Source organism: Mytilus californianus, unplaced genomic scaffold (assembly GCF_021869535.1).
Source record: "Mytilus californianus isolate M0D057914Y unplaced genomic scaffold, xbMytCali1.0.p SCAF_5, whole genome shotgun sequence".
Lineage (NCBI taxonomy): Eukaryota > Metazoa > Mollusca > Bivalvia > Mytilida > Mytilidae > Mytilus > Mytilus californianus.
The window spans coordinates 79,119,009-79,134,040 of NW_026262701.1; the positions used below are offsets into that span (position 1 = coordinate 79,119,009).

General features: G+C 32.7%; 1 protein-coding gene across 5 annotated transcripts in view; it reads left to right on the plus strand.

Moving 5' to 3' along the window:
- Window positions 1-353: 353 nt before the first annotated feature.
- LOC127701473 (zinc finger protein 507-like) overlaps window positions 354-15,032 on the plus strand; it is a 323,989-nt gene continuing 309,310 nt past the window's right edge. For 4 of the 5 annotated variants that reach the window (XR_007982050.1, XR_007982051.1, XR_007982052.1 and 1 more), the window contains exons 1-2: window positions 354-411; window positions 6,251-12,271. Coding sequence is in view for 1 of the 5 variants with exons in the window: in XM_052205344.1 (XP_052061304.1) it covers window positions 6,302-10,462 (4,161 nt within the window). In the remaining 4 variants the exon portion in view is untranslated. Of the gene's footprint in view, window positions 412-6,250; window positions 12,825-15,032 lie in introns of those variants that run through there. The other variant, XM_052205344.1, reaches the window with a different exon arrangement.

Consider the following 15,032-nt stretch of genomic DNA (forward strand, 5'->3'; position numbering starts at 1 on the left):
ATTAAACATCAATCAATCAATCATCAATCTTTCCTTTTCGTACGTTTTCCGGAATATATTCCGAAACTGATTTTTAGTATTGTTAACCTAAGCTGGTTCTCTGCTGACTACTACACTTTGAGCATAGCGTTATATACAAGCGGATTCCAGTTTAACGTGATACTTTTTTTAATTTTTGAAACAATTTTCATTCTAACAGTTACAGTCTTATTATCTTTTTGACGTAATGAAATCTTACAATATTCCATATTTTGAAAAGTTGATCAATAAAATATTATTTCTCTCGTTTTCATGCCAACGCGAGAGAAAATGCCATGTGATTTTCTCTGGCGTACTACCAGATCACGTGACTATTTTGATCGCCATCATGGACATTCATTAACCTGAATCCCTGAATTTTCTGCTTACAATGTAAGAGTTCATCACAAAAATCCAGAGAAAAGTTGATTTTGCTCTATTCACGAACCCATTTTAAAAAATATTCAACCATTTTTCACTATATTGCAGTAATCTAAGATGAAAAACAATGACTATTTGTAAACCACGTTTTTGAAAGTTGATGCGGTCGGTAATGACACAAATATTGTTTTGGAGGGACAGAGTAAAGACATTGCATGAAACAGACAATTATTTGATTTTGTATTGTTAATATTTGGCAAAGAATAAACAAAAGTTTGTCGGTGTATTGGTTTATCCGTTTTACAGGGAGAAACATGACCATGTTAGTTTGTTGCAACTTACATGTATCATTTCGACATTTGTTAATGTTATATACAGTAAACTAATGTGAAGCAGGTGCTACCTGATGAGCTCCTGGATGTTATATTTGTTGCAAGTTTTATTTTTATTGACTTAGTACATGCCATTATACATTTTAGCAATCAGATACACAAATGTTGCATGATATCATTTGCACCTTTTTGAAAAAAAAAAATGAAAAGAAGTTACATGTACATTGGTGGCATACATGTATTGTTGAAGGTTTTTTAGGGGCCTAAGTGTAGAGATTAAAATTTACCGTCTATCATTTAAAGTCAAGAAATTAACTAAAAAAGTTGCACGAAAACACTAAAAGAGAAATCCAAATAAGTCATTTTTAAGTAAGCAGTAGCTATTAACAAACATATTAAAAATTACAATTTTACTTTTTTTAAAATACTATCTTCTATGCATGGACTATGCATTAGGTCAAGGAAAACTCTACCTACAGACTAATTAGTTCAAGAATTATAACTCTTTACTTTTGTGTACATCAAATTATGAGAAGTAAAAATATAACAGAAAAATAAATGAAATTGTGTGAATTTTATCATATTTTCATATTTGTATGTGCACAATTTTGAGGTGAGTCCACATGATGAAATGATACAATAAATCTGTAAAATTAAATAATGTAAAATACTATCATATTTTATTTGCAATTTACATTTTATGTATAAATATATATCATGTATATATACATGATATAAAGCAAATTGAAATTTTGAGTAATATAATATTATTATTTTGATCTCCATAATTAAAATACAGTAAGATATTTTGAGTTATATACAACATGTACAAAGACATTCCAACATTTCAATCAGAAACTCTTACAATGACAGTTCAGAATTAATTGATCTGATCAACTTTATTTAAGCACAATTAACTGTACACAACACTTACTATCAATTTCAAATTAATTACTTTGATTTCTTAATCATGTTTATATGGAAATCAAATTGATTGTTTGTAATAGATCTCAAAAATGTGGGTCTTTGTTATGCACATAATTGAAAATAAGATTAAACTTGCATACCATAATATAATTTTATTATGTGATCGCACAAAAAAATCATGTGAAATTGAAATTACGAAAAAATTGATTAACACAATTTAGTTAAGCATTGGCTTGTATATAAAGAAAAATTGTTACACATGTTCTAAATAATCACAATTGAAGTGGCTAACTATATTTTGTATGTTTTCATGCAAGTTATGGTGACTTTGGGATAATCTATGGATCCTATCATTTACTATCCTTTAGGGGCATAATATCAGGCATGTACAAACACTATTGGGTTTTAAAAGGTGTATTTTGGTTTACTTGTCATACATGACACAATAGAGGGTCTGGACGGGGGGTTCCTTCATTTCTGTTTTCTTTAATTTTCTAGGCCATTTTTCTCTATTCTTTATACTTTTAGTCCATTTTTCTCTATTCTATATACTTTTAGCCTATTATTCTCTATTCTTTATATTTAAGCACCTCACTATTCTCTATTCTTTATTTTTTTGGTCCATTTTCTCAATTCTTTACATTTTTTGTCCATTATTCCCTATTCTGTAAACCCCCATCCACACCCTCATAATACTTTTTATACGACCGCAAAAATTTTTTGGTCGTATATTGGTATGACGTTGGCGTCGTCGTCGTCGTCTGGCGTCGTCCGAAGACACATTGGTTTTCGCACTCTAACTTTAGTTTAAGTGAATGGATCTCCATGAAATTTTACCATAAGGTTCAATACCACGAAAGGAAGGTTGGGATTGATTTTGGGGGTTATGGTACCAACAGTTAAGGAATTAGGGGCCAAAAAGGGGCCAAAAATAAGCATTTTTGTAACTTCCAGACAATAACTTGTGTGTAAGTGTATGGATCTCTCTGACATTGTACCACATATCACAGAGGAAAGGCTGTAGTTGATTTTGGGGGTAATTGCCTCAAAATTTTAGGAATTAGGGGCCAAAAAAGGGGCAAAAAACAAGCATTTTTCTAGTTTCATGACAATAACTTGTGTGTAAGTGTTTGGATATTTCTGAAATTGTACTACAAGGTTCCATATCACAAAGGGAAAGCTGGAATTGAGTTTGGGGGTAATTGCCCGAAACGTTTAGGAATTGGGGGCCAAAAAGAGGCCAAAAATAGGCATTTTTCTAGTTTCCAGACAATAACTTGTGTTCAAGTGTATGGATCTCTCTGAAATTGTACTGCAAGGTACCATACCACAAAGGGAAGGCTGGGATTGAGTTTGGGGGTGATGAATCATAAGGGGGTTCAAAAAATTTTGGGGGGGGGAATTTTTTTTTACTTTTTTTTTCTTTTAAAATTTTCCATTTTAAGTTGGTTATTTCTGATTAATATTTAAAAGCAAATAATAATGATATGGTAGGAGATACACACCAAACAGGATGTGTAAATTATTATATAATAAGTATTGTGCAATAGCAAGAAATTTTCAATTGCACAGTATTGCACAATAGCAAGAAATCTTCAATTGCACAGTATTGCGCAATAGCAAGAAATATCCAATAGCACAATATTGCGCAATAGCAAGAAATTGTCAATTGTACAGTATTGCGCAATAGCAAGAAATAATCAATTGCACAGTATTGTGCAAAAGAAGATATTTCGTATAAATTGCTTATTTCTTGATCAATTTCAATGGGGTTTTATTCTTGAATTCTTGGGGTTCTTTAATATGCTGAATCTAACCGTGTATTTAGATTATTAATTTTTGGTTCCGTTTTCAAATTGGTCTACATTAAGGTCCAAAGGGTCCAAAATTAAACTTTGTTTGATTTCAACAAAAATTAAATATATGGGGTTCTTTGATATGCTGAATTTAACCATGTATTTAGATTTTTGATTTTTGGGCCCTGTTATGAACTTTGTCCACATTGAGGTCAAAAGGGTCCAAAATTAAACTTTGTTTGATTTCAACAAAAATTGAATATATGGGGTTCTTTGATATGCTGAATCTAACCATGTATTTAGATTTTAGATTTTTGGGCCCCGTTATCAACTTTGTCCACATTGAGGTCAAAAGGGTCCAAAATTAAACTTTGTTTGATTTCATCAAAAATTGAATTCTTGGGGTTCTTTGATATGCTGAATCTAACCATGTATTTAGATTTTGGATATTGGACCATAATAGATGAATGTCCAATTTAAAATTTTTAAGTTCTTAGACCACATTCATTCTGTGTCAGAAACCTATGCTGTGTCAAATATTTAATCACAATCCAAATTCAGAGCTGTATTAAGCTTGAATGTTGTGTCCATACTTGCCCCAACTGTTCAGGGTTCGACCTCTGCGGTTGTATCAAGCTGCGCCCTGCGGAGCATTTTATTGGTTATTAAATATACAAAATACAGAAAATTGAATGCATTTTATTGCATGACTTGATTGTCATCATTATGATAAACTGCACCACAGCTTTTAATAACAGAAAACAATGCAGAAGTTAAATTAAAAAAAAACATTAAAATTTAAAGTATAACAGGAATTACCAATGAATGTTGAACACTGAGGCGGATTTAGAGGGTGGGGCCAAGGGGCCCAGGCCCCCCCTTTTCTTGGAAAAATTTGGTTGATTATATAGGGAATCACTGAAGCATGACCAGAGCGGGCCCCCTCTTAGGCAGTCAGTGGGCCCCCACTTATGAAAATTTCTGGATCCGCCACTGGAACAGTACAACAAACCACACATGATAGACTCCTCTGAAAAAAAATTGACATACAAAGCCAAACAACAACCAGCAACACATGGTGAAGATAGTCTGACTTAGATAAATTGAAATACACCACCAAATATCTACTGGTATACTTTATAATGCATACAAGCAAATAAATCTAAACAGTAAAATTGTATTTTTTCCCCTTAAAGAATTGCAAAATATTATGTAATAAATACATAATATTATTAAATATTTTTCTGAAAAATGTAATTAAGTATATGATTTACATTGTAAGAGAATAAGCCAGTTAGTCTTATCTAACATGTCCAAGGTATAGGAATGGACTTCTGTACTGTCTAGTGACATGGTCTTCTTTACACATAATCTAATTAAAACTAAATCTCTGCACTTGGTCATTTCTTTTTTGCTTGGTCAGGCGGGAGCTACCAAGCAAAAAAAAAAAATGAGCAAGTGTGGAGATTTAATTTTAATACATGTATATTGAGTCAAGATACATGTATGGTAAAAGTCCCATAACTCCTGTAAAAATGGTCTGATCAAAATAAAGGTATAATATGGTCAACTACACATGATGGCAACCAATCCTACCAAATATCAGCAGTTTCTGTAAGAGGAGTTGCTTTCACAAAGTCACTAAACTAGTAAAGTGTTATTGTCACAATACTTCATAAAATGGTCAGGGTCCCAAAATTCTTGTAAAAAAAATTTGGATCAACAAGACAGTGTGAATTGGTCAAGTAAACATGATGACAAACAATTTTACCAATTATGAGAGCTTTCTGTCAAATGGTCTCGGAGAAGTTACAATCACAAAGTCTTATTGTCACAATACTAAAAAAATGGTCAACGTCCCATAACTCCATAAAAATGTATGGATAAAAAACTGTATAAAATGGTCAACTACACATGATGGCAAAAAATATTAGCACATATGAGAGCTTCTGTCAAATGGTCTCAGGATAGTTGCGTTAAGAATGTGTTATTGTCACAATACTCTAAAAAAGTCAAAAGTCCCATAACTCCCTATAAAATGTTTGGATAAAAAACTGTATAATATGGCCAACTTTTAAAATGGTATGGCCAAAAATGTAAAACTAAACATGATGACAAACAATCTTACCAAGTATGAGAGCTTTCTGTCAAAACAATACAAGGGAGTTGAGTTCACAAGCTGTCTTGTTACAATACTAAAAAAAAATGTTCAGTCATTACTCCCCAAAAAATTGTCAAATCGAACTGATGATATAGCAAGATCAAGAGAATATAAAGAAAAATAGTCCTACCAAGTTCGAAAGCTTTATCTCAAATGGTCTTGAGTATTGATGGGTTTTGGAGGAAATAGAAATAGGACTGACGGAGACAATAACCATATTTCCCTAAGACGTGCACATGTGGGGGACAAAAAGAATAATAAATTTTGATTATCAGCTTCTTTTGAGCCCTATTATGTTTTGAATGGTAGTAGTTTAAACAAGTTCTTAAAATATTCATTCAAGTTTTTTTGGTGGACATGGTGGAATTCTGGGGAAAAAACATATTTAAACTAAAAAGCTTTAAGTTGTTTTTTTTGCCAATGCTTTAATATGACTAATAATAATAAAATTCTATTTGTGTGAGTTACAAATCTATGACATTTCACATCTTCCATACACATAATATTGTACTTCATGATTACATTTTGGGCATTAGTTGTAATGTGATTGGTTGTATAAAGTAATAATTTATTTTTCTAGTTGCTCTATCTGCACCCTTAAAAAAATATATAAAACCTATTTCTATTTTTTTCAGGTGGCAGATTGTAAGCTGTAAAAGTTTTATAAAGATCTGAATTCATCTTGAATGATGTCATCCAGTGGTAGTCATTTACAAGCTGTCAGTTCCTTGACAGGAATAGTCCAGCCATCTTTGCTTTCTGATCAAAATTCAGAATCTCAACAGTTTACAAGTAGTCGGAATCTCAGTCAGTTACAGGAAGTAGTCAATCAAGTACAGAAATCTCAAAACCATGACAGTTCCCTAGAGGTAAAGATGTCGGACCCTGTTATAACGCTATATACATCCAAAAATGTCCAGTCACCTCAGAAACTGGTGGAACAACTTGCTAAAGAGAAAGGATTCATGAACAGTCCAATTATTATTGTAGAAAACATTTCTAAAGTTACATCAGCTTCTTCCATGACAACACCTACTACATCAACGTCACAATCACCACCAAACTTATATGTTTCCATGCCAACACCAGAATCGTCAGCTCAAACCTTACAATCGTCTTTATTGACTAGTCAGGAAGTTCATAAATGTGAAGAATGTGATTACTCTAGCCATAACAAACATTACCTAAAACAACATGTAGATCTGGTCCATTGTGCTAGCAGACCATATAAATGTCCCTTTTGTAATTATGCTGGAAAGCGTAGCCACTCCTTACGAGAGCATCTGATGGTTCATTCAAATGAGAGGCCTTTTGTTTGTACTCATTGTAATGCCACATTTCGTAAGAAAGGACATTTAACCAATCATGTTAAACTTCATCAGAAGATGGTGGCATGCCCTATATGCAAAGTTTCCATTTATCAACCAGATGTTGAACCACACATGAAGTCTGTTCACAATGTTGATAAGCTGTATGTGTGTGATGTGTGTAGTTTCATGGCTGTTAATAAGACAGAGATTGAAGAACATTTGAAATTACACAAGACTCAGTGCTCACAAATGTATGTGTGTGAAATGTGTAATCACAGGAGTAAGAGTTTTGAACATTTTTGTGCACATGCTGAAACACATCGGGAGAGTATAGAGGCACAGAAGAAAGCAGAAACAGTTGAAAATATGAAAAATGAACCAGCTCAAAATATACCCATTGAAAGAAAAATGATGAAATGTTCTGAATGTGGGTTTGTGTCTGGTGATATTTTGAAGATGAAAGAGCACATGCTTGTCCACATTGAGCAGGAAGAGTCTGGTGAAATGAAAAAACATTCGTCTCCCACCTCAAAAGAAGTTGCAGAGAATATAAAGCCGCAACCTCAGACAACAACACCTGAAGGCAAGGCAGAATACAAATGTGTAGAATGTGAATTCTCTTGTAGTGAAGCCTATGTTTTTGTAGTTCACATGCTGACACATAGGCCAGATTTACAGATTCACACAGACAAGTCACTGGAGTATCCTGAACAATCAAAACTTAATCAAACACAGCCACAAATCATGAATGAGATGGTTGTGCAGCAGAAGAAATTAGATCAAAAGTTGCCCATGTTACCCAAGACTATAAAACTACAGAAAATTCCAAAACCACCACAAGATGCAGAAAGAATACCTGCTGTCAATTACCAGGATAAAAAGCAATTTGAAGGGAAGCCAGAACCAATTAATCCAGTTGTAACAAATGATACAAATCAGGGCTCAGAAAGCTTGCCTTTTGTATATAACACATCAAATGCTAAATTTCGGTGTACGATTTGTGGTTATACATGTGACTATCAGCGAACAATCAAAGCTCATATCTGGAAACATTCAGGAAATAAAGATATTGATTATCCTATGTTCCAGAATGGTCCATTGAGTATTTATGAAGAAATATTACTTCAACCAGGAGTAGAAGGAGAAAAACCAGTTGTATCAACAGCAGTATCATCAGTCGAGAGCCAAGGAAGTAATCTTCCTATGTATAACACAAAAACTGTAGTTTTTGAGAAAGCTCAGGAAATTAACAAGATGTCATCTGTTAGCCCAGTGGCTCCATTTCTGGCAAATATGTTAGCAATGAGAGCCAAACAAAAAGATACAAATGGAGAAAATGACAATTTACCTTCCAACCAGCCGTCATCAACATCAGATAGTATCCAAGAGATTTTGATTCCTACACAAACTTCCACAGGAACAACTGTCATTTCAGTATTTTTGGACACAATGCACACTTATGATAAAGGGATTACGTCTTTACCACAGAATCATGCTGAGAAGGTAGTCTTTATGTTACCAGACCAAGGACTGATGAGTTCAAAGGTCACCACAGGACAATTGGCACCTAGTTCTGTGCAAACTCTTAGTGTTACAGATGGTCAAGAAAGTGAGACTTACATTAACCAGCCTGAAGTTATTCAACAAAATGTTGAAGTTGAAACAGTCAGTTTGAAACGACAACCGGAGAACCTTGAAACCCAGAAAATTTATTCTTCAGAAGACAGGAAAAATGTTGTTGTGGAATCAGTGGATAATACAAATCTTATCAGCTACACAAGTATAAAAAGTCAACAAAATAGTCCTCGTGCAGTGTCTGAAGTCAGCCAGTCAGAACTAAGTGATTCTGGTGTAGGATCAGATACTAATACAGTTATAGCATCAACAATGGATAAACTAATAATAGAAACACTTCCAAGATCAGAGGAAGACTTAAAAGAAAGCACAATTTTTCAGGATTTTGGGACAGAGGTTACAGTATCATCTGTTGAATATGACAAAATGGAGGAAGTTATTGACACTGATGATGAAACATCAAGCAATGAAAGTGACATGGAGATTGTAAAGGAAGAAGAAAATACAAGGAAACGTAAACGTATACCATCGACTTCAATGACCGAATCAGCTGTTACTCTACTTTCACTTTTGAAAAAAGGACCAAATGAAAATCCTGCTTGTCCTATGAGTTTAAAATCAGAATTTTCAGTGTCAGATACTAACATAGAAACAGAAACAGAGGACAAACCAAAGCAGGGTATTTCGTCATCATTACTTGCTGTTATTGAGCAACTAAGAGAAAGATCAAAAACAGAAGCTGAACTCGAAGAAGTTCCAGGTGTGAAAAAAACAAGTAAGAAACGCATGAAACGAGAATTGTTGGAAGATTTAACAGAAATAGAAAATATGGGGAATGTAGAACGAAGGGAGGAAGAAGGAGAAGTCAGATATCGTTGTAAGTTGTGTCATTATTCAAATCTTAGCACATTTGTTATCAAACAGCATATGAGATTACACAAAACTAAACAGCCTTTTGAATGTTCTCTGTGCGATTTTATTGCTACCTCAAGTGAATCACTACAGGATCACATGATTCAGCATTGTAAAGTTCGTACATATCAGTGCAAGTTATGTACATCAGCTTTTAATTACAAAAGTCAGCTGAGAGCTCACATGAGAGCTCATACGGAAAAAGAGGTTTTTGTTTGTGATGATTGCGACTATGAAACAACAAACCCGGTGAGTTACCGTAATCATGTTCGGGGTCACAATGAAAAGAAACAATACAAATGTGAGGTTTGTGATCGGAAATTCATTTCGAAATATGAACTAAAAAATCACAAGAAACAACTGTGCAGTTACCAGAAATCTTTTCAGTGTGATGAGTGTGACTTTGTTGCCATTGGTCCACAAGAACAAAAGCAGCATGCAAAAATTCATAACAAAGAGTTCAAATGTGCCAAATGTGAATATAATACTACCAGCATTACTCGGTTTGAAAATCATGCTAAAATTCATGATGAACCAAAAACACTTAAATGTGAGCTGTGTGACTTCCCAGCAGTCTCAAACAGAAGTCTGAAATCTCACATGAAGCGACATATCAACGATCAACGGTTTGTACAACAGCCATTGGAGCAGTATAAATGTAATATCTGTGGTTATGTCTGCCATCATCTACCATCATTAAAATCCCACATGTGGCGACATGCTAGTGACCAGAATTACAGTTATGAATTTACAAATGAAGTTATTAATGCAGCTATAGATTATGATAGTAGACTTGATACGTACGAATGTCAGAAGGATGATATTAGAGCCTTTTTCCAAACAATTCGCCAAAAGTTAAAAGATCGCTTGGAAGGTATGAATGCCACTGTTGATCCACAATCTGCTGCATGCTGGGTAACATTTAGGTGTTGCCAGTGTGGATTTGAGACTATTAACAAGGCAGAACTGAATGTACATATGAAAAGTCATTCTGATATTATTAAATGGACACTGCAAGTGAACGACAAACAGAAGAAAGAAAAGTTGTGATGTAACTCTATGCTGAATCAAAATATAGCTGAAATTTCACAGCTCAAACTTTCAGTATTTCAAATACAAAAATATTCAACTGTTTTTTTATATTTTTATTTTTATTTTTCCAACAAAGCATTTTTCTATTAAATACCTTTAGATTTTCAAAAATAACACATTCATTTATTCAGTGCCAAAAAAAATGAAAACACATTCTTTGGGCTCTATCTATGAAAAAGGATTTAGATAAGATAATTTTGATATCTTATCAGAAATGTATTTTCCTATCCTTTATATAAAGTTCCTCTTAGCATGCTTAGATTGAGTTATTAGAGTTTTTCAGTGTATTATAAAACTTGTGTGTTATGGTTTTTACAATTTTCTGCAATTGTTTTAGAACATTGCATAGGACTTTAAGAACCAATATATATAAAACTACTATTATAATTTGTTTTAATACTTGATTAATAGTATTATTTTCAAACTGCCAGTAAAAAAAGAGACTTGATTTATTTTCCATAAAATATATCACATTTGATTGATTGCAATAGTGTGATTTTGGCAATGAATATTTTTACAGTAACTTGAAAAATAAAAATTAAATCAGCATTGTTTTTTAGCCACATGCAAAGTTTTGAAATAATTAATGTAATATATAATTTTGTACATACAATGTATGATTATTGTTTTATCTGTAAAATATTGTGAAATTTCACATTTGGCTGAGTGCGGACTAAGTTTTAATAAATTCTTAGTTAAACATAGTCATGGATATAATATAACTAGCAAGCACTGCCAAAAAATATTTATTCATCTTTATGTTTGAGAGTTCGGACTGAGTTCAAATTTTATTACAATTTTATTATTCAAAGCCTTAAACTCAATTAATTAAGTTTTTAATGATCCTTAAGATCTGTAAAATTAATAATTTTTATAGGAATGACTAAAGAAGAGAGTGTCTTTACTTGCCAGTGTTATGAAGATGTATAATACACATTTCAATTTGTATAATTTTAGCCAGAGAGCTTTAAAATTGTTATAATATTTTGTTTATTGGTGACACCATTGATATTTTTTTCTTTAAATATGCTATTTTGACATTTATGTTAAGAATTACAAGTTTATTATCAAAGCTAAATGAATTCATTTGCATTTCACATAGTTTTAAATTAGGTTATTTAAAATATTTATGTTTAGATAGGTAAAAATATTTTCTGAAGGCTTTATAACTTTTAAAATTATACAAATTATCTCCCCTTTATAATTTGGAATTTTAGAATTTTTCACTCAATGAGATATAAAGATTGTCAATTTATGTATCAATTAACAAATATGTAGATAGACAATGCCCTGTTGTCATAATTAAAATGTTTTGAAGTCTTGAAATTTCCAAAAGGTGGAAAGTTGTCTCATTGGCAGTCATACCGCATCTTCTTATTTTTATACCTAAGGGAGTAAAGACCAATATGAAAAATAAATTTTGATTTGTCGTTGAAATGCAGATAATCCTGTGTTAGTATCAGAGGAACTCGCAGTTTCTAGTTGAATTTTTTTTAAAATCATGCAAACCGAACATAGCCAAGGCTCCGTGTTGAAGGCTGTACTTTGACCTATAGTTATTAACTTTTTGTACGACCGCAAAAATTGAAAATTTTTTGGTCGTATATTGGTATGACGTTGGCGTCGACGTCGTCGTCGTCGTCGGCGTCGTCGTCTGGCGTCGTCCGGCGTCGGCCGAAGACACATTGGTTTTCGCACTCTAACTTTAGTTTAAGTGAATGGATCTCCATGAAATTTTACCATAAGGTTCAATACCACAAAAGGAAGGTGGGGATTGATTTTGGGGGTTATGGTACCAACAGTTAAGGAATTAGGGGCCAAAAAGGGGCCAAAAATAAGAATTTTTGTAACTTCCAGACAATAACTTGTGTGTAAGTGTATGGATCTCTCTGACATTGTACCACAAGGTTCCATATCACAAAGGGAAGGCTGTAATTGATTTTGGGGGTAATTGCCTCAAAATTTTAGGAATTAGGGGCCAAAAAAGGGGCAAAAAACAAGCATTTTTCTAGTTTCATGACAATAACTTGTGTGTAAGTGTTTGGATATTTCTGAAATTGTACTACAAGGTTCCATATCACAAAGGGAAAGCTGGAATTGAGTTTGGGGGTAATTGCCTGAAACGTTTAGGAATTGGGGGCCAAAAAGGGGCCAAAAATAAGCATTTTTCTAGTTTCCAGACAATAACTTGTGTTCAAGTGTATGGATCTCTCTGAAATTGTACTGCAAGGTACCATACCACAAAGGGAAGGCTGGGATTGAGTTTGGGGGTGATGAATCATAAGGGGGTTCAAAAAATTTGGGGGAGGGAATTTTTTTTTTCTTTTTTTTTCTTTTTTTCCTTTTTTTTTCTTTTAAAATTTTCCATTTTAAGTTGGTTATTTCTGATTAATATTTAAAAGCAAATAATAATGATATGGTAGGAGATACACACCAAACAGGATGTGTAAATTATTATATAATAAGTATTGTGCAATAGCAAGAAATTTTCAATTGCACAGTATTGCACAATAGCAAGAAATCTTCAATTGCACAGTATTTCGCAATAGCAAGAAATCTTCAATTGCACAGTATTGCGCAATAGCAAGAAATATCCAATAGCACAATATTGCGCAATAGCAAGAAATTGTCAATTGTACAGTATTGCACAATAGCAAGAAATATTCAATTGCACAGTATTGTGCAAAAGAAGATACTTCGTATAAATTGCTTATTTCTTGATCAATTTCAATGGGGTTTTATTCTTGAATTCTTGGGGTTCTTTAATATGCTGAATCTAACCGTGTATTAAGTTTTTGGATTTTGGGCCCCGTTTTTAAATTGGTCCACATTGAGGTCCAAAGGGTCCAAAATTTAACTTTGTTTGATTTCATCAAAAATTGAATTATTGGGGTTCTTTGATATGCCGAATCTAACCGTGTATTTAGATTCTTAATTTTTGGTTCCGTTTTCAAATTGGTCTACATTAAGGTCAAAAGGGTCCAAAATTAAACTTAGTTTGATTTTAACAAAAATTGAATTTTTAGGGTACTTTGATATGCTGAATCGAAACATGTATTTAGATTTTTGATTATGGGCCCAGTTTTCAAGTTGGTCCAAATCGGGGTCCAAAATTAAACTTTGTTTGATTTCAACAAAAATTGAATATATGGGGTTCTTTGATATGCTGAATCTAACCATGTATTTAGATTTTTGATTTTTGGGCCCCGTTATCAACTTTGTCCACATTGAGGTCAAAAGGGTCCAAAATTAAACTTTGTTTGATTTCATCAAAAAATTGAATTCTTGGGGTTCTTTGATATGCTGAATCTAACCATGTATTTAGATTTTTTATTTGTGGACCCGCTATCAAATTGGTTCATATTGAGGTCAAAAGGGTCCAAAATTAAACTTTGTTTGATTTCATCAAAAATTGAATTATTGGGGTTCTTTGATATGCCAAATCTAACCGTGTATTTAGATTTTTAATTTTGGGTCCCGTTTTTTAAATTGGTCTACATTAAGGTCCAAAGGGTCCAAAATTAAACTTAGTTTGATTTTAACAAAAATTGAATTCTTGGGGTACTTTGATATGCTGAATCTAAACATGTGTTTAGATTTTTGATTATGGGACCAGTTTTCAAGTTTGTCCAAGTTGGGGTCCAAAATTAAACTTTGTTTGATTTCAACAAAAATTGAATATATGGGGTTCTTTGATATGCTGAATCTAACCATGTATTTTGATTTTGGACATTGGACCATAATAGGTAAATTAAAAAAATTGAAGTTCTTAGACCACATTCTTTCTGTGTCAGAAACCTATGCTGTGTCAAATATTTAATCACAATCCAAATTCAGAGCTGTATCAAGCTTGAATGTTGTGTCCATACTTGCCCCAACTGTTCAGGGTTCGACCTCTGCGGTCGTATCAAGCTGCGCCCAGCGAAGCATTTTATTATACATTGTGACTTGGATGGAGAGTTGTCTCATTGGCACTCATACCACATCTTCTTATTTATATAGGTTCAACAGGAATCTCAGTTTTCTCGATAGAATTTCCTTTGATTTTCATAGTCTTTCTGAAATTTCAATTGAAAAAGTTAACATTAGATGGAACAATTTTTAAAAGAAACATTTTGAAAACCTCTTCTAAGTTTTTTTTGGATATCTTTCTTAATTTGCTCCGGTTACTGTTTATAATTGATGGTTGTGAATGAACATTTATACATATTAGTAAGTTGATCTCAAATTACTTTGTTTCCTTGTCTTCATATTCTGAGAACTAAGATATGGCCTAAAGAAAGTGTCTATCATAAAAGTTAAACAGAGGAAACCTGACAAAATTCAATCAAACATGTTGCATATTATTTATTTCATTTATTTGTTTGATAAGAAAAGAGAACATTATTTCAACATGATGTATGTGTAAGCAGAGATTTTTGTAAATATTTATTTTATGATGTATACTATATCATATAGAAACGGATTGTTCTTTTTCTTTTAAATGTAACATTTGCAATAACTTTTCTAATACATTAGTAGGTTTAAT